General features: G+C 42.8%; 1 protein-coding gene across 1 annotated transcript in view; it reads left to right on the top strand.

The window, feature by feature from the left end:
* Positions 1-21,135, top strand: part of PPP1R13B (protein phosphatase 1 regulatory subunit 13B) — a 97,461-nt gene that overhangs the window by 62,417 nt on the left and 13,909 nt on the right. The window contains exons 4-8 of the mRNA XM_036276455.1: positions 2,864-2,940; positions 14,495-14,596; positions 16,719-16,893; positions 17,878-18,074; positions 20,498-20,638. Of these exons, the coding sequence (XP_036132348.1) occupies positions 2,864-2,940; positions 14,495-14,596; positions 16,719-16,893; positions 17,878-18,074; positions 20,498-20,638 (692 nt within the window). The remainder of the gene's footprint in view (positions 1-2,863; positions 2,941-14,494; positions 14,597-16,718; positions 16,894-17,877; positions 18,075-20,497; positions 20,639-21,135) is intronic.

Here is a 21,135-nt window from a genome sequence, read left to right as displayed (position 1 = left end):
ACTCATGTCCCTCAATGAGGGACAGGCAGTTGTCACCGATCGACTGTATTGAAAAGGGAGTACATTTGAGTGTAAGTAAAAGACATCCCTCCCCAGCAGGGTGAGAGCTCTCTATTCGGTAGCTAGAGGAGAGCACACAGGGCATGTACTTTACTCACCTTTCACACTTGGGGAAACTGAAGCCCAGCGTGTAAACTAATTCGAAGAAGGTCCTATGCAGGGCACATGCTAGAGCCCAGGGGCTGGTGTGATGGCAAAGGGGTACAAGCCACCTGGGTTCAGCCCTGGCTGTGCTGCTTACTGGGTGTGGACTTTTGGCGAGTGGCTCCACTTCCTCGTCTGCAGGCGTGGGGTTATGGTGGGCTAAGAGGAGCACTGGTGAAGTGCCCAGAGGGCTTGGAGCATGGTCAGTGCTCACTACATGCCAGTTCTTACTCTCTTCTGTCTCGGAATTTGATATCATCAAGTTTCTGCTTTACCATAAAATATTAAGTGGCACTTGATATAATTTTATTTTATTTTATTTTATTTTTATCCTCACCAGAGGACATCCCTCCATTTTTTGTTCAGGTAGAGTGGGAGGGAGAGAGAGGAACAGAGAGAGAGAGAGAAACATCGATGTGAAAGGAACACATCGAGTGGCTGCCACCCTCACGACCAACCAGGGCCGGGGACAAACTGCAACCGAGGTACGTGCCCTTAGCGGGAACCGAACCCGGGTCTCTCAGGACCGCAGGCCGACGCTCTAACCGCTGAGCCAAACTGGCCAGGGCGGCACTTGATATAATTTTAATGTGTATTTTATAATATTCTAATTTCTTGCTACTTTGTTGTTTGGGAGAGGCAGCAATTACAGAACATTAAATTAACCCAAATACTTTAAAGATACTAAGAATAACTAAGAGTTTAATTTACCCCGTAAACTGATAGATGCCATAGTTTAGGCATATGTGTAATTTCTGCCCACAGAAAACTATTCTAGACATTGTGAAATGACTGTGTTAAGTGGCATGCATGTCACCCACATCTGCTTAGCCTGTCTTCATTACTGCCTCCCAAGGACCTTTTTTTTTTTTTTTTTGGACATTCTGTTTTTACTTGACCTTACTTATCACATATACTATATATCTGTTTATGTACTATATGTCTTCACTTTATACATAAAAATATCTTTTTATCCCCCAAGAACTAACCTGTGCCCTTGGAGGTGAGGATGCGGGTTTAAGGAGAAGCAGTACATCCATCATATCATCTTTCTTCAAATACGGTTTGGCTCAGCAGCGAGCACATCAGCCTGTGGACCCAAGGGCCTCAGGTTCAATTTCTGGTCAAGGGGACATACCTGGGTTGTGGGTTCAATACCCGACCCCAACCAGGGCTGTGCAGGAGGCAACCAATCAGTGTGTCTCTCTCACATCAATGTTTTTCTCTTCTCTCTCTCTCTCTCTCTCCCCCGCCCTCCCACTCTATCTAAAAACCAATGGAAAAATATCTTCAGTGAGAATTAACAAAAACAAACGAAAAACAAATAGAAAGGAAATAGAAAAAATATTTTTGTATTTTAGGGTTGTTAATCCTCACTCGAGGATATTTTTTTCCATTGGTTTTTTTTTTAGAGAGAGTGAAAGAGAGGGAGGGAGGGAGAGAGACACACATCGACTGGTTGCCTCCCACACATGACACAACCGGGACTAGGGATCAAACCTGCAACCCAGGTACATGCCCTAAACCAGGAATTGAACCCAAGAACCTTTGGTTCAAGGGCGACACTCTAACCACTGAGACACACCATCCAGGGCAAATTTGAAGCCCTTTTTTAAAAAAATGTTTTAATTTTTACAGAACAAAGAATTCCCAAGACTGCCCAGACTGAGACAGCGCCCCACCTCAGGGTCAGCCCTGTTAGTGAGGATCAGTTCTGTATGTTCAGTTCTGTTCGAGTCTTCTCTTTTTTATCCTCACCCGAGGACATTTTTTCATTTTTTGTTCAGATAAAGCGGAGGGAGAGAGAGAGAGAGAGAGAAACATCAACATGAAAGGGACACATCGAGTGGCTGCCACCTGCACGACCCAATCAGGTCCGGGGACAAACTGCAATCCAGGTACATGGCCTTAGCGGGAACCGAACCCAGGTCTCTCTGGACCACAGGCCAACGCTCTAACCGTTGAGCCAAAGCGGCCAGGGCTGTTCGAGTCTTCTAACTCATGAAAGCCCTTTAAATTTTTTTAAACCTTATTATAATTTATTTTGTTACAAATTAGGACTATGTACATGATAGATACTCAAGTAGCCCTTTAAATTTTTTAATATAAATTTCATGTGGTAAAATATACAGAACATAAAGTTTATCATTTTGACCAAGTATTAGAAACCTATTGATGTGAGTTTCAAGATTCTGAAATAGAATGTTAGATAAGGATGTTTCATTTAAACAACTTTATGTATGCAGATTAATTATGAAACATTTTTCAACTGTACTAAGTCTTGAGTTGTTTATCTTGGTGTTTTTTGTTTTTAATGTTTTATTTATTTAATTTTTTTTATCCTGACCCGAGGACATGTTTGCGTTTATCTTCAGATAGAGCGGGAGGGAAAGAGGGAGGACTAGAGAGAGAGAAACACTGATGTGAGAGAGACCCATTGACTGGCTGCCACCCACATGACCCCAACTGGGGCCGGGGATAAACTGCAACCAAGGTACATGCCCTTAGTGGGAACCAAACCCGGGTCTCTCTGGACCATGGGCTGATGCTCTAACCACTGAGCAAAACCGACCAGGGCTATCCTGGTGTTTAAAAAAAATGGGAGAACATTGTTTTTCTAGTATGTCTTTTAGTAAGTTTGGTCCTTTCATTTCTGTAGGTGGCCGTCAGACCCAAGAGCAAAGAACCCAGAGAAATGTAATAAATGTACCAGGAGAAAAACGTACTGAAAATGGGGTAAGCAACAATGAATTAACAATGAATTATATTTAAATTTTTTAAATGCTTTTTATGAGTACTAATTAGTTTTGGTTATATTTTATTTTTGAAGAATTTTTTTTAGTAGAAATTATTTCTGTTGAATATTTCACAGCTCTTCATGAAGTTATAAAGAGGCAGTCACTGAGTGGTCTTACTCGTCCACACTTGGTCCACATATTGAGTGGCCTCAAGCAGAGCATTGCCCTCCACACATGTCCTGGAGTGGCAGCTCTGTACCTCTAAGCAGTGGCTCATCCCCTGGGCTCAATCTCTAGGCTAAGAGGTGAGCGGGCAGCTTGCTGTGTATTTTCAGTGATGATGTCTTGACCTTTCTGTCAGGTTTTGAAAGACGCGTGCCTAGTGGGTTGACATTTTCCTCAGCTGTCTGCGGGAGCAAGAGCTTCCTTTGTTACCTGGCGCAGAGTTGGAGAACAGGCCCAGTGTTGCTTATGGTGGGGAAGTGTGTCTGGTGGAGGGGTTCTTTTTTTTTTTTTTTTTTTTATCCTCACCCGAGGACATTTTTCCATTTTTTGTTCAGGTAGAGTGGGAGGGAGAGAGAGGAACAGAGAGAGAGAGAAACATCGATGTGAAAAGAACACATCGAGTGGCTGCCACCCGCACAACCGACCAGGGCCGGGGACAAACTGCAACCGAGGTACGTGCCCTTAGCGGGAACCGAACCCGGGTCTCTCAGGACCGCAGGCCGACGCTCTAACTGCTGAGCCAAACTGGCCAGGGCGAGGGGTTCTTTTTAAGAGATGTTGGTGCATGTTAAAAGAAGGAGCAGGTAGGGAAATTTTCAACATGGCCTTTCCTGGAAATTTTAGTAATAACTTTTTTTTTTTTTCATCCTCACCCGAGGACATTTTTCCATGTTTTGTTCAGATAGAGTGGGAGGGAAAGAGAGGAAGAGAGAGAGAGAGAGAGAGAGAGAGAGAGAAACATTGACGTGAAAGGTACACATTGAGTGGCTGCCACCCGCACGATCCAGGGCCGGGGACAAATTGCAACCGAGATACGTGCCCTTAGTGGGAACCAAACCTGGGTCTCTCTGGACCGTAGGCCAATGCTCCAACTGCTGAGCCAAACCAGCCAGGGCGTAGTAATAACTTTTCCAAATAGTTTTTTTTTTTTCTTCTTTTTTTTTATCCTCATCCAAGGACATTTTTCCATTTTTTGTTCAGGTAGAGTGGGAGGGAGAGAGAGGAACAGAGAGAGAGAGAAACATCGATGTGAAAGGGACACACGTAATGGCTGCCACCCGCATGACCAACCAGGGTCGGGGACAAACTGCAACTGAGGTATGCACCCTTAGTGGGAACCGAACCGGCGTCTCTCTGGACCACAGGCCTATGCTCTAACCACTGAGCAAAACCGGCCAGGGCCCAAATAGTTTTAAAGCTAGAGAATTTGTTTATTTTTCTGGCTCTGCCAGTAACTGGGTATGTGATCTTGGGCAGGTGGCTTCCCTAGCATGGCACTTTGCACAGGCAGACACTGGTGGAGAGCACGGGGCTGCAGTGGGGAGGCCACAGCCAGGTACTGACTCCAGAACTTTCTGCCTAGCTAAATTTGAGCAAGTTACTTTGCCTCTCTTCTTTCCAACTTACTTTTATTGAACTGCTATTTTACTTTATTGTGTACCATTGTGGCTTTAAATGATATACTTAAATCTTTATTTCTCTGTGCTATCCACTTTAAATCATATCTCAGGATCCACCCTCCCCCCACCATAAGATGAGAATATTAGCCATCCCCCTCTTCCTTGCCCACCTACCTTCCAGCTCCTTCAGCTGTACTTCTGTGTTGCTGAGGTTGATAATATGTTTATACTGTTATTTAACTATAATGAAGCCTTTGTGCTTTGTAGGTTGGTTATAAAGTTGAAACCATGTAATAGTGTTTATCATTTTCGATTCTGCAGCTGTCTGTCCCCTGCAGAGCCAAGTAGTGTGCTAGATTATATTTTCTTCTCTTTGCTTACAGTGCCCTAAGCCTTGTGCCACTCGGGAGAACTGTTGTAATGTCAAGATTATGGATTCTCCTTCCAATTTCTAGAGGTCATTCCTCAAATCCTTTCCTCACTCCAAATCTAGAGTCCCTGTGGGGTTCTTCTGGGTGTGTTTACTTCAGCAAGTCTTGAGATAAAAAGGCCCAGACCATGTTGGTAGAACTTTTGACTCTGTTGGTCTGGGGCGGGCCCTGGAAAACTCTCCATAGAGCTCTCTTGCCCTGCCAAGTTTGGGGTCCCTGGGCCACATGCACACAGTGCCACAGGAATTCAGAACTTACTTGTCCAACAGAATTTTGAAGATCTTTTTGAGTTCTGAGATCTCCCTGAACTCCAGGGAAGATGAAATAAATACATCGAGAAGGCCTTGTGCTGAGGTGGGCCATGTGCTTGTGTGATGAAGGGAGGGGGCCCCAAAGGAGAGGGTGCAAGACTGTAATACAGGGAGTTCTGAGGTTTGATGTGAGGTGCCTCTGGTCTTTTCTTTCCGATGGTTGTTTCTTATTAACATGGAGATAATGTTTGCTTTTCAAGATCAACACAACTGAAACCTGAAACCAAAATTAAATGTTTGTAGCCCTTATGTGACTTGTAATTAAAGGAAGGTAGAGAGCTAGTCTGGAGGTATAACTTAGTGCTGGAAGCATTACATCAAAGACGTTACTGTATTTTATGGCATACACACCTGCCTTTTAAGCCTAATAATATATTACCTTTGTAAAGCACTTTATTGTCTACAAAGCACTTTTTTTTTTGTACACTTTCAAAGTTAATAAGATATTAAAAACATCTTTCTCCAAGAATGTTTTTGTGTATGCCCTGGCTATAGAGTAATGGCACATGGAACTTTGTAGCCTTGTGGGTGGACAGCAGCCAGGGACAGATCAAGCGGCAGCTGAGGGAGGCGGGCGTGTGGGTGGGAAGAGGACAGTGTGCTACGTTGCGGTGATTCATGCCCATGAGCAGCTGCTCAGCCAAGAGGCTAGGGGTGTTCTGCTCTCTGAAAATTGCAGGTCAACACATCAAGTTGTCTGAGAGATAAAGGCCCAGACCCCCTGGGGTGGGCCCAGAAAACTCTCCACAGGACTGTTTCCCTGCTGGGTTTGGGAACCCCAGGTAATATGCACACATTGTCATAAGCATTCAGAACTTGTTTGTCCAACAGAAGTTTGAAGATTTGGTTTGACTTTGTGCTATAAAGGCAGTTAGTCAGTTTGCTGAGCAACACTGGCCAGGCTAACCCTCAAAATAACTGTAAAAATATAGGGAAAAAGAGGAGTGATTTAATATTCTATAATATTATGTGAATATAAATAGATTTTATTCTATTATTTTTGTCAGTGTTTTGTTTTAGGGATGTTTGTCATTTAAAATTTTTTAAATTTATTTATTGATTTTAGAGAGGAAGGGAAGAGTGAGAGAGAGAAATAATGATTTGTTATTCCACTTGTTTATGCATTCATTGGTTGATTCTTGTATGTGCCCTGACCAGGGGTCAAACCCTCAACCTTGGCCTATTAGAACAACACTAACCAACTAAGCTACCCAGCCAGGGCTGTTTGTCATTTTTTAAATGACACTTTACTTAATCCGATTATGATTTGAGAATCTAGTTAGCACTTTAAACAAATATCTTGTGATGATTAAATTACAAGATAGGATACTGGCTGTTTGAACTAATTCTTCTTTATTCCTTTTTTGGTGACATGTAAATACAGAAGAATGTGTAAAACATGTACATTTTTGAGAGTTACTTAAAAAAAACTCTCAGGTAACTACCACCCAGCTTAGAAGTTCTCTCTCTATTCTGTTTAAAGCAATTCTATTCAATTTATTTTGATTTGAGAAAGACCAAAGGCATTATAAAAGCCAGGTGTTTGATGTTGGCTACTTGAAGTCTCTCTCAAATTCCATAGAGAGAGAAAGGGTGTATTGAAGATGAGTGTGTAAACAATTAAATCACAGTGCACTGGGATTGAGAACAATCTGGCTGCAACATCTGTCACCCCATTGATCACCAGGGTTGATTTGGCTGATCTGGCTGGCTAGGTGGGTGTACCCCTCCTCCTTCACCGACCTGATCCACGTGCATCCCTCTAGAAGCTGCAGCTCAGTGAAGAGGACGACCTTCCCCGCAGAGGAGAGGACTGGTCTTTGGTCAAGGGTATATGGGTGGCTGCACTCCCCTGTTAGAACCTCAAAATAAGCTCTCAAAGTCCATTTGTAGGAGAACGTAGGTTAGTCAAGCTTCCAAGACTCTAGACATCTAAATGAGGTGCTACCCAGGTAGTCTTCCTTTCTAAAACTTAATCAGTCAATCAATCACAGTGCACTGTGACAGGTGTGACGAAAGTGGAAGGAGGCACCAGAATAACAGGACAGGATCTGAGAACTTACTGAGGTGGAGATCAGATCGGAGAAAGCACCGCACTCTGGTGGCAGAGCTATCAACATGTTGGTAAGGGTATTGTGGAAGGTCGGGGACAGGGAGGTGGGGCGATACTGAGGAGGATGGAGAGCTGAAGTATTGGGGGTAGGGAACACAGATCTCCACTGTGCTAAGGCCCAGACTTAACCTTGTAGGGTTTTAAGCAAGAGAAAGACAAGATTAGCTGTGTTCTAGAAAGATTGCTCTGGTGCTAATGTGTGAGGATTCTGTCTTGGGGTGGGAATGAGAATGGAGACAGGGTGCACTTGAATCTCAGAGAGCTGTACTTTTTTTGAAAATAAATGTTCAGGGTTGTGGAGATACAAGCTTAAAAAGCATCTCGTTATCTACAAACTACAGTTCTAAAGAACGGTCGCTTGAGTTGATAACATAAATAAGAGAAATCATTATTAGCTAACAGGATGATGTTTCTTTAAAGAAATCTTTTTTTTTTTTTTTTTATCCTCACCCGAGGACATTTTTTCATTTTTTGTTCAGATAAGAGTGGGAGGGAGGGAGAGAGAGAGAGAGAAACATCAATGTGAAAGGGACACATCGAGTAGTTCCCACCTGCACAACCCAACCAGGGCCAGGGACAAACTGCAACTGAGGTACGTGCCCTTAGTGGGAATGATAGAGGCGTACAGAGTCTTTAAGAGATTTTACAGTAAATGAATATAGTGGTTTTTATTATTATTATTATTATTATTATTATTATTTTTTAATCCTCACCCGAGGACATTTTTCCATTTTTTGTTCAGGTAGAGTGGGAGGGAGAGAGAGGAACAAAGAGAGAGAAACATCGACGTGAAGGGACACATCGAGTGGTTGCCACCCACACAACCGACCAGGGCCGGGGACAAACTGCAACCGAGGTACGTGCCCTTAGCGGGAACCGAACCCGGGTCTCTCAGGACCGCAGGCCGACGCTCTAACCACTGAGCCAAACTGGCCAGGGCTATTATTATTTTTTAATCCTCACCTGAGGATATTTTTACATTTATCATCAGATAGAATGGGAGGGAGGGAGAGCGAGAAACATTGATGTGAGAAACACATTGACTGGTTGCCTCCTGCACGACCCGACCAGGGCTGGGGATGAACTACAACCAAGGTACGTGCCCCTTTGACCAGAATCGAACTCGTGATTCTTTTGTCCATGGGCCAGTGCTCTAACTGCTGAGCCAAACCGGCCAGGGCAATATAGTAGTTTTTAAACATGTCTACAAATTCTTTGACACAACTTGCTTCAAAAGGTGGAGCCTGTTCCCTCTTCTCCCAGGCTTACTGACTTGCTCCTAACAAATAGGAGGAGAAAGTGATACTGTGCAACTTCTGAGGCCAGTTCACAAAAAGGATAGCTCCCCCAGCCCTCTCTCTTGGATTGCTTGCTCCGGGTGAAAACAGCCACCATGCCATGGGGATGCTCAAGCAAGCACTGTGAAGAGGCCCACTGGGGAGGAACCGAGGTCTTACCCCCCCACACACACACACCTCAGCAGCCAGCACCGGCTTGGTGGCCCTGTGAGTGAGCCATCGTGGAATTGGGCCCTCCACCTCCACCCCATCAAGACTTCATGACCACAGCCCGGGCCGACTTGGACTTATCCCCATGAGAAATCTCAAGCTGGAACCTCCCAGCTGAGCTGCTCCTGAATCTTTCACCCACCGATCAGGGAGCTAAGAATGAATGTTTACTATTGTTTTAAGCTACTGAGTTTGAGCATGATCTGTTACTCAGCAATAGAGAACAAATACATGTCCATGGCCTGTGAAATAAATAAAGGTGAGCCGTTGATTCCCAAATCATTTTCACAAATATAAAATGTATGAATTAAACAATGAAGACATTCTGGTACAAGTAATAACACATAAACGTGGCTGGAAAACAGCACGTCATATAATGAATGTTCATTCTACTTTGCCAGAGGAGGAAAAGAAGGCTCACAGTAGGGGTGGTATGGTGGGGGAATGGGATGCAATGGAAGCATTTTTTGGGATGACCTTGAAATGTAAATTTTTGCTTTTGCATCATTCACCAATTTTTCAACTTTTAGGGAGATTGCACTCAAATAGTTATAGGACAGGAATGCTTCTTTAGGGTGACAAGAGCTAAACCGAGAGCACTTCAAAATAGACAAAAGGGTGCAAAAGACGTCCCCTGCCCTTCGTCACTGGGTGAGCATGCTCACCTGGTAACGTGTTCAGGTACCACGTGCATACACATCAGAGCTGTGCTGGATTCTGTTCTCCGGTGAAAAGCACTTGCATTGAGTGAATTGGTGACTGTTTATTTGCCTGAAACTGTAATGTCAAAAATATCACTTCATATAGAACATTACTGAGTGTGTTTTTGGTAACTCCTTATACCAAAAAAAAAAACAACATTGTCTGAAAAATGGCATAATTTTTCAAGAACTGTGACAGTGAAGAGTCATTAGCTGAACAGACACTGGACAAGGTGACGAGTCTGTGTTTCACAAATAAACTTGAGTTTTTGTTGGTTTTTAGCATGTGTCAGAAAAATACATTGATGTGTACTGGCAGAATGTTTTAGTAGCACATTAGATGGGATGTAAAACTAAGTCTTCTTACTAATGTTTGAAAAGAGTAAAAATTTACAAACACTATCACTAGTGGCTTAGGGTGGGAGTGTGTATATTGCATAATTGTCTATAGTGGGTTGTTTTGAGAGACTTTATTATATGTTTTTAATAACTGAAATGTTGTAATACCAGTTTCAAAATTATATTTAAAACATTACCTGGGGAGACGAAAATACATTTGATTAAAGCCATATTATCAACGCTTGTGATCTAAAGTTTTCAACCGTGGTTATCAAGTGAGTTATTTCTTAATATCTTTTTAAAAATCTAGTTCTTATAACCTTTTCAGGCATATTTTATTTTGTTAGCTTTATGACTCATGACTCACACACATAATTAATTAGTACAAATGAGACATTAACTGGGAAATAAGCCTCCTTTTCACATCTAACTTTTGGCAAATCGTGGGCTTAGCTTATTTATTGAAAATCTAGTCATAGTACATTTGGGGTTGATAGCTTAATTATGGACATTTCATGCTTACTTTTTTTCATTACTTATCAAAATACCATTTATATGGAATCCTTTCTTTGCCAAGAGGTTAGCATTTTACTTAAAAAGAGGATAATTAAACTTTGAACAAGTGTTGGCAAGGATGTGGAAAAGCTAGGACTGTCGTGTGTTGCTCGTGGGAGTGTAAAATGACCTTCACCTTGGCAGACGGTCTGGCAGTTTCTGTCCACCCACCGTACAACCCGCCTGCCTCACTTCTTAACGTGGATCACCCAAGGGAAACCAGACATCTGTCCACATAAACCCTGGTACATGGGTGTTCAAGATGCTTTATTCCTCATAGCCAAAAAGTGGAAACAACCCAAATGTCCTTCAGCAGATGAATGGATAAACAAAATGTGATCTATCCACACACCTGAGTACTGCTCAGCTGTAGGAAGGAATGCTGGCACATGGAACAGCGTGGGTGAATCTCTAGAATGCTGTGGCACGTGAAAGAAGCCAGACTCAAGGAACTACACTGTAGGTCTCTTCAACATGAAATTCCAAAGTAAATGGAGCTGGGCCATCCTGGCACAGCAACAGCCCCCAGGGATCAGTGGTTGGGGCAAGGGAAGCACAGTAGGATAGTTTCTGGGATGATGGAAATGTTCTATATCTCAACTGGGGTGGTGACTGCACTGTGAGTTTGAAAAGATGCTACCCACGTTGGAGTGTGATTGGGGCATGATGGCAGGATAAGGAAGTATTGAGTCACTTGTAAATCCATGCAACAAACATTGACCATTGATCATTGGAGGCTGTGACAGGCACTGGGCCAGATGCTGTGGATGCCAAGTGAACTAGGATCTGTGGAGAGTCTGGAAGTCTCTCATTAGCTAGAGTCCCTGATAGAATTTTTGTGTCAGGTTAGTATTTTGCATGTAAAAGTATTATAAGTTAGTTAGAGGAATAAAGTCTCTTAGTGTTTCCACAAGTAGATTTGTGGAATTTTGAAGAAGGAAGGGAATGATATGACCAGATAAGTGATTGGGGGGGGGTGAAGTGAGTTAGACCTGGAGTTGAGTGGCTGTTTGTCATGGAAAATGGGTGCTATCACGGTTAGGCTGGAGAGTATCGGTACTCTTCCAGGGATCCAGAGCTCAAGAAGCTGGCCTGAGAGAGGACCCTGAGCCCTACAGGAAGGATTTTGGCGCCCATGGAGGGCTGGTGAAGTGTTTCCTTTTCTCTGGGGCAGTGTTCGTAGAAGGCTGTCACCCAGAGAACTTGTCTACTAATTTACGGTCTTGAAAGTGGTTTGTCCTGTCTGTGATCTGGACTTGAACTCATCAGGTAACTCTCCTTAAATGAGGGACCTCCATGTCCCTGAGGGAACAGGGTTTTATTTCTTATTAGACGCGATGAAAAGAAATGAGCTAGGAATTAGATCATAGGTTTGTTCTAATAAATGGTTCATGTGGAGAATTTAAATTGTTGATATGGGGGGGGGGTTACTTGAAGAGAATGCATAATGATAGGCCCATAACAGGGTTGGATTTGCATCAGAGGTGGTTGTTTTCTTAAACTCTGAAAAGGTGCTTCTTTTTGCTAAGTTTTAACAATTAAGGGAGCATGTACTAAAATGTAAAATGTTTAATATTTTTTGACTTAGTAATTTATGGTGGCTTGTGTTTTTATAACCCACTTAAAACAAAAATTACACAAGTGTGTTACTTGAAATAACTCCTTGAGCTGTGCACTATGATTTATGCAGTTTTTTGTATGTCACATCTACTTCCAATAAAATTTTATTACATAAGATATAATACCTGCACTACTTATGACAACATGCTATACCTTAGTTTTGTAGTTAGAAATATACAGACGATACAGCACATACAGAGAGCTCTAGAGGTCTTGTTCACAGATGTAAATACCAGAATACTGAGCAGCTGAGTTTCTGTCCTCTTTACATTGCTATTCTAAGCCATTGGTGAGGAGATGAGATCAAAGAGAGAGTTTTTGACTTATTGAATGGACATAGTTTCTAAGTAGTAAAGATTCTGAAGGTTTCAAAAAATACCTTTTGTTGTGATTGTGACATCTCAGTAGGTGGAAATTAGCAGCTGTTTATTAACATTAAAACAAATGTGGGGAATTTTGATGATTCTGCCAGGCATTTTTTTGGTAGAAAAACTTTGCTTACAAAGTTCTTTTCAAATGGAAGTTTCTATAACTTGGCTGTTTTGCAATATCTAGTTTTGAAATGGAACTTGGTCCATATTGCTTGTTCAGGATCTTAGATAAACAGAACGGGGGTTCCAGTTACAGCTGTTGAACAAATCCTGATTCCATTTTCCACAAGTCATAAATGTGCTTGAACACTCTAAGGCTTGGGGGAGACTGGAATCAGAGGAACAGGGCAAGAGCCTCTGTTAAGAATACAAGAGGGGCCCTGGTCGGTTTGGCTCAGTGGTTGGAGCATCGGCCTGTTGTCCAGAGAGACCTGGGTTCGGTTCCCACTTAGGGCGTGTACCTCGGTTGCAGTTTGTCTCTGGCCCTGGTTGGTCGAGCGGGTGGCAGCCACTCGATGTGTCCCTTTTGCGTCGATGTTTCTCTCTCTCTCTCCCTCCCACTCTATCTGAACAAAAAATGGAAAAATGTCCTCGGGTGAGGATAAAAAAGAAAGAAAGAAAGAAAGAATACAAGAGGGGCCCTGGCCAGTTTGTGTCAGTGGTTCGAGTATCAGCCCATGACCAAAGAGTCTCAGGTTTGATTTCTGGTCAAGTGCACATACCTGAGTTGCAGATTCAATCCCTGGTCCTGGTTGGGGTTATGCGGGAGGCAACCAATCAATGTGTCTCTCATATCAATGTTTCTCTCCCTCCCTCCCTCCCACTCCATCAAAAAAAAAAAAAAAAAAATTCAATGGGAAAAAAGAATACAAGAGGGCGGTAGACAGTAAGAACACTGATGGGGCCCGAAATAGAAAGTGGAGATCTGAGGCGGAACGGTGCTCCTGCGTGGTTGGCAGTGCACAAAAGGGTTGGAGGAATGCTGGCCTGGCTATAATGGGAGTCTGCTCCTTTGGTCAGCTCCAGGCTCTTGGCACATCGCTTCACCTTCCCACCACACAGATCAGTTAGGAAGACTGTGATACAGTGCAAAGACATGCCTAGTAGAGCAAACATGCAGGGCATGCTTAGTAAAGAGTGTACTGCCCTGGCCAGTTTGGCTCAGCGGTTAGAGCGTCGGCCCGTGGACCAAAGAGACCCGGGTTCGATTCCAGCCAAGGGCATGTTACCTCAGTTGCGGTTCGTCCCCGGCCCCGGTTGAGGTTGGGCAGGTGGCAGCCAGTCGATGTGTCTCTCTCTCTTCCTCCCTCCTGCTCTGTCTGACGATAAATGTAAAAATATCCTCTGATGAAGATTTTTTAAAAAGCGTGTACTATTCATGGCGGTCTGGAGCAAGAGCTCTCTGCCGTGGGAGCTCTCTGACCTTGGCTGATTATCTGAGCTTCTGTGCTTGTTTTCTCATCTATGGAATGTGGGTAGAAAAGTACCTACCTGATGGTGTTATTGTGAGGCTTAAATAAGTTCATAATGCAAAGTACATAGTAGTTCAGTGCAAAGCACAAGATAAGCACTATAAAAATGCTAATTTTATTATTGACATTAACAAGAATGGGAACATGCCCTTAGATTTGTTAGTTACCATTCTAGGTATTACCTTCTTGTATTCATCTCCATAAATAATTCTTCCAGTAATGGGTCAATCCAAAAAAAGGGGTGGGGTCAGTCCTTGGTGTAGGCCATATATATGTGTTTTTAATGAAGTATTTGTATTTTATAATCCTTTATACATTTAGTCTCTCAAGACTATTTTATATTTAATAAAAGCACTCAATTAGGAAAGTTCTTAAGAGAAAACAGACTAATTTGTATTCTCCTCACTTCTAGGGAGTCTATTTAAAACGCTGCTTGCTTCTGGCACCAGGGGAATGGGTTACGCAGACACGCACATCCCAGCCTGAGTGTGTTCTTATCTCTGCAGGTTGGGCATCCACGTGTGGAACTGACCCTCTCAGAGCTCCAAGATATGGCAGCCAGGCAGCAGCAGCAAATCGAAAATCAGCAGCAGATGTTGGTTGCCAAGGTAAGTTTATAAAAGCAGAGGTGAGAAAATGTTCAAAAAGTGTGTTGTTCAACTATTACTTTGGATTGGGGTTAGCACACTCCTGGGTAACACTTGTCCGTAGGACCATGGCTCTTTCATCTCCTCCATAATAGTAAATACATGTTGTAGCTCCCAGAAGTGGGAAGGTGTCTGAGCAGGAGCATCTGACCCTTGACCTGCACACACAGACACAACAGGAAGTAGTTGATCTTACCCCGATGGAGATAAAATTTGGAAAGTCTGTGTTTTGTTGTCATCTCCTTTTTCCTCTGGTGTGTTCTCGGCTTGAGTAGTTAGCATTCGTATTCTAGAGGAAGCTGGTGACCCATGACGGGGATGCTGGTCATGACCCCAAGACAGTGACACTTACCATCAGGCTTCCCTAATTTATGCCACTCTCCAAGGACCTTGTTTGGTTTATTACAGTGAGGGGCATAGTGAGCGTTCATTATAGACACGAGTTCTACATTTGTTGTTGAGACTCTGTAACAGTAGGATTTAAAAATTTTCTAAATAATGGTTTAGTTGTGGATTAAAAAAGAAAAATCAGACCTATCATCCATGCCTGCTGGAAATGATGCCCATTGTGATGATCTTAAACGTCCTGAAGCTGCTGTGAGGGAACCTGTAAATATTGCTGCCTAGACTCTCACTGCTTTCTCTGTACAGAGATTTTCGTTTCTTATTTATTTTTTTATTACAGTTGGCATACAGTATTATATTAGTTTCAGCATAGTGGATAGATATTTATATAACCTATAAAGTAATCTCCCCGAAAAATCTAGCACCCACCTGGCACCATAGTTATTACAATGTATTAACTGTATTCCCTATGCTGTACATCTCTGTGACTGTTCTGTAACTGCCAATTTGTACTTTTCAATCCCTTCACCTTTCTCACCCAGCCCCCAGCACCTCCTCATCTGGCAACCATCAGCCTATTCTGTGTCTGTGAGTCTGTCAAGTTTGTTTCTTTATTGTTTTTTAGATTTCACATATAAATAAAACCTGTAGATTTTCTTAATAACCAGAATCCAATCTACCTTTTTTCATTTATTGAATGAATGTTTAATTCATTGTACTATCCACTTTTATGTAAATAATAGGTCACGTTGGACTTGTTCTTTGAAGTTGTCTTACAAAGTTTATTAGATTTATAAGAATACAGAAAACAATTAGAAATGGAAAGTATTTCCATTAATAAGATTTCTAAAATGAAATGTATATAGCATTATATAGTTATAATATTTTTCTAATTATACTTTTTTTTTTTTTAAATATTGATTCAAGAGTATTACTGTTAAGAAAATCCTTAGGTTTTTCCAGCGTGAATCACAAGTTCACACTGATTTTACATGGTCCTTCCTTTGGAGGGCTGTGTGTAATACCTCATTACACAGGTGGGTTTATGCAGACCTATGGGACTATGAAGATTAATGTTGACCGTTGTCCTTAAGGTATGTGTTCATATCTGTAGGGGGAAAAAAAACTGAGGAGTAGTACATGTATTTTTACTTTAGGATAGTCCTGGTTTTGTTTGACTATAAAATGCTTCATTCGTTTTAAAGAAGCTAACCCTAAAGCAAACAAACATATCCTGGACTGTTAGATGTCACTTAGCAAATGAGAAGCTTATCTCCTCACTGATCACCTTTATCCCTTTCAGTAGAAAATGCTCTGCTGGTCAGTGCTCATTTCCTTTAGGTTAAATAAGGGGCCCTTAGAAGCAGCTTTGCAGCAGCAGGAAACCTGGTCTGACAGCAGGAAACGGGCTTCACAGACAGGATAAGATGAGATTGTGTAGGGCCTGTGAAGTCAGGCTTGCCCTTCGCCTGCTGGAAGGTTTCCTGTGGGAGCGTTTACATTGTTGAATGGTTTAGATCAGTGTGCAGAGAAAAATCCACTTATAAAAATCCCCAGATTCTTCCCACTTCCCATTTCTTCATGCGCAGTAATTTGTGTTGTGTGGTCTGAAGTGTGCACGATTCCTCAAACATTTCTATTCAGAGTGGCGATACTGTGGCATCCATTCCAGTTTTTTAGTGTATAAGATAAATATAAATTGCAGTTTTCAAAGTTACCTGTTTCCCTCTTTTGTTAGGAACAGCGTTTACATTTTCTAAAGCAGCAGGAGCGCCATCAGCAGCAGTCTATTTCTGAGAATGAAAAACTTCAGAAATTGAAAGAACGAGTTGAAGCCCAGGAAAATAAGCTGAAGAAAATCCGTGCCATGAGAGGACAAGTGGACTACAGCAAAATCATGAACGGCAATCTGTGTATGTGCCCACGGTCCACGTGCACCCATGCTCACCAGGCACAGAGGAAGAGAGTCAGAGTCCAGCTTCCACACACTTTCACTCACAGCCCAGTGTCAGATCTGGTGTGGAAAGTGCACTGTAGCTTTGCTCTGTTCGCTGCATGGGAAAGGGTGCGCTAGGTTGGGTTAAGTGGTTTTATTTTACTTTTTTTGTTAATCCTCACCCCAGGATATTTTCCCATTGATTTTCTAGATAGAGTGAAAAGGAGGGAGGGGGAGAGAGAGAGAGAAACATTGATGTGAGAGACACGTTGATTGGTTGCTTCCCACACAACCCCATTTGAACCTGTAACCTAGGTACATGCCCTTGACTGGGAATCAAACCCATGACCCTTTGGTCCGCAGGCTGGCCAACACTCTAACTGCTGAGCCACACCAGCCAGGGTGGGTTAAATAAGGTTTCCCAGCCTCTTGTTACATCTGTAATGCTGCCCTTTGCGCTGGGGCTCAACTCATCCTAAGGATGTGTTGTAATTAAATAGCTTAAATTTTATCTGTATACTAAGATAAACCACACAAATGCTCACTTTTTGTTCTTATCTCATTAATCCAGATAGTGCCTGCTCTGTGTTACAATGATAACAGAGCACATCGGGAAGGTCCTACCCTTATAAAGCCTGGGTCTGTTGGTGCATTGACAGTCCCAGGTGGCTTGACCAAGTTCACTTTTGGATTGATTGTCCTGATGAAAGAATATTCACTAATCAGTGAAAATATAATTGTTTGCCATGTGAACAGTCACACCATGTGTTCCAAGGGCTGTTGAAATGTGTTTTGGATTATGTGTGTCACAGTCTTCTTTCCAAGGTCTGGCCCTAGTTGATGCTGGAGTTGAGTTAAATGTATAGACAGGAAGAAGACATCACCAAACAAAAATAGCAAAACACTGTGAAAAAAAAGATACCAACTAAGTGATGTTTATTTTCTTGATGGGAAATTACAGCTGCTGAGATAGAGAGATTCAGTGCCATGTTCCAGGAAAAGAAACAGGAAGTGCAGACTGCAATTCTGAGAGTTGATCAGCTCAGCCAGCAGCTGGAAGATCTGAAGAAGGGAAAGCTGAACGGGCTGCAGCCGTACAATGGCAAGCTGACGGGCCCGGCAGCTGTGGAGTTGAAAAGGCTGTACCAAGAGCTGCAGGTAATGGTGGGCCCTGAGAGTGGGCGCAGTGAGACGTCTCAGTCTCCGGGCTTCCTTCTGCGTGTGGGCTGGAGACCTCCGGTGCTGGAGAAAAGACGACGGATTGCAATTTAATAGTGGCCCAAACTGTATTCAGTACAAAGGAATTTTTAAAATAGCTTTGAGCTATAATTCACATCACATACAGTTGACCCATGTAAAGTACAGTTTGGTGAATTTTAGTATCCTCGCAGAGTTCTGCATCTACCACCACAGTCAGTTACAGAACATCTTCACCACCCACAGAAGAAACCCCACACCTCTTGGCCATCCCCTCAGAAACCCCATCCCCCACCATAAGCAATTAAGAGTCTTCTTTTTGTCTCTGTAGATTTGCCTGTTCCAGACATTTCATATGTACAGGTTCACACAATGTGTAGTTTTGTGTCTGGCTTCTTCCACGCAGCATTTCAATACAGAGATTCAATACAGAATTTAATTGGCAGTATAATGAACTAGAAATGAATTAAGCTTTAGATAATCTTTAAGGTATCTGTGTAAACTGTTCTGATGAGATAGCTAGATGCCTGTTAAATCCTTGTCTCAGTCAGCACGAGCTGCTATAACAAAATACTATAGGCTTAGGGAGCTTAACTACAGACACTTATGTCTCACAGTTCTGGAGGCTGAAGTCCAAGATCAGGTTGCTGGCAGATTCCGTTCACGGTGGGGGTCTGCTTCCTGACTTGTAGAAGGCCACCTTCTTGCTGTGGTCTTTCTTCCTCTTCTTATAAGGACACACCATCATAGGTCCCATCCTTATGACCTCATCTAAGCCAAATTACCTCCTGAAGGTCCCACCTTCAAATACCATTGAGGATGAGGGCTTCAGCATATAAATTTGGGAGGACACAGACAGCAGTCCATAAGAATCCTCAGGTTTCCATTTCTCAGAAGTTGTCATGCAGCAGGTGCTTTTTCAAGTCAGAAGCAAGGGTTACAATTTTTTTTTTTATCCTCACCCGAGGACATTTTTCCATTTTTTGTTCAGGTAGAGTGGGAGGGAGAGAGAGGAACAGAGAGAGAGAGAAACATCGACGTGAAAGGAACACATCGAGTGGCTGCCACCCGCACGACCGACCAGGGCTGGTGACAAACTGCAACCGAGGTACGTGCCCTTAGCGGGAACCGAACCCAGGTCTCTCTGGATCACAGGCCGGCGCTCTAACCGCTGAGCCAAACCAGCCAGGGCAAGGGTTACAATTTTATTAGCACTTGGTAGAAAGAGTATTATATAATTTTATGAAATGAAAATATTTAATTAGAGTAAAATCACTTTTTGTTGCTGTCAAGTTCTCTAACATAAATGCATAGAAATAAAATACAAGAATTTGACTTTCAACATTTTAAGCAGTTGTTAAAAGTGGGGGATTATTAAGAATTTTTTGGTGAGGTGTGATGAGTGTAATATACATATATTTGTTGTTGTTGTTGTTAGTCCTCATCCGAGGATATTTTTCCATTGATTTCTAGATAGATTGGAAGGGGCAGAGAAAGAGAGAGAGAGAGAGAGAGAGAGAGAGAGAGAGAGAGAGAGATGTCAGAGACACATCGATTGGTTGCCTCCCGCATGATCCCAACCAGGACCTGGGATCCAACCTGCAACCCAGGTACTGTGCCCTTAACTGAGTATCAAACCCAAGACCCCTTGGTCTGCAGGCTGATGCTCTAACTGCTGAGCCAAAGTGGCCAGGGCGAATTTAGTATATTTATTTATTTTCAACTCTTTGACTACAATCTAGGTTAAGAAGCATGTTCTCTGTCTAGTGCACATGTGCTGTGTGTGTGCTCATACAGAAGTGCATCTGAAGAGTTGACGTGGCAGAATGTACATTCTGTGTACACTGCCATTTTCTAGTCTCTGTCGTTTTTTTAAAGTGCTGATTGCACCCTGGCCGGTTAGGCTCAGCGGTTAGAGCATCAGCCCATAGACCGGAGAGTCCTGGGTTCAGTTCCCGCTAAGGGCACGTACCTTGGTTGCAGTTTGTCCCCAGCCCTGGCTGGATCATGCGGGTGGCAGCCACTCAATGTGTCCCTTTCATATCGATGTTTCTCTCTCTCTCTCTCTCTCTTTCTCTCTCTCTCCCTCCCTCCCTCCCACTCTATCTGAATAAAAAAATGGAAAAATGCCTCGGGTGAGGATAAAAAAAAAAAGAGGACATGTGTTTGCAGAGGTTTGCTCATTTTTGGTTCCATAAAAAAATCTGTTCTGGCTTCACCTGTGCTGTACCTATAGATAGTTAGTGCACAAGCAACAACACACATACGCAAATACACATAAGAACTCAATCACTTTTTCTTTTTCTTTTTTTAATCTCCCTGGCAATGATAGTTTGACCGTTTAATTAATGCAAATCATAGAAGTTATGTTTTCTATTTTGCAGATTCGTAACCAGCTTAACCAGGAACAGAATTCAAAACTCCAGCAGCAGAAGGAGCTTTTAAATAAGCGCAACATGGAGGTGGCCATGATGGACAAGCGCATCGGCGAGCTACGTGAACGTCTGTATGGGAAGAAAATTCAGGCAAGTGAAAGAGAAAGTGTTTCTGTGAGATAAACTTTTACAAATGGTTCAACCCAAAATTGCACATCTTCACCATGATGGCATTTCCCCCTGTGCATGGGTGATAAGACGTAAATTGGCCATAGACCATAAACGTGGCAGTAGAATAAAGTTCTTTTTCCCAAAGAGGCATCTGTTTCCTGGTGCATGGGGTCAGAACCACCCCTGTGGAAGCCATGGGCCCTCCATCTGCTGTGGGGGCGCCCCTTCTCCCTGGGGGAGCTTTGGTTCAGAAGTCCAAGTACAGAGCTGGATCCCACTCTGCAATTTTAAGCGGTGCCACGTGGACAAATTCCTTGACCTTATGTGGCCTTGTGTCCTTGCAATAAACTAATGTGTCTTACCTGTCCCAGGAATCATCATAAAGGTTCTTAGAGAGGACCCAAGTGAAAGGGCTTTGTAGACTCTTGAGCAAAGTTCTCTAGGAGTAGTTAGCACTTTTAAAAAATCTTTATTTG

The sequence above is a fragment of the Molossus molossus genome, unplaced genomic scaffold (genome assembly GCF_014108415.1).
Source record: "Molossus molossus isolate mMolMol1 unplaced genomic scaffold, mMolMol1.p scaffold_m16_p_1, whole genome shotgun sequence".
In the NCBI taxonomy this organism is placed as follows: Eukaryota; Metazoa; Chordata; class Mammalia; order Chiroptera; family Molossidae; genus Molossus; species Molossus molossus.
The sequence above is the reverse complement of the archived record's forward strand: the minus strand, read 5'-3'. Positions and strand labels throughout refer to the sequence as shown.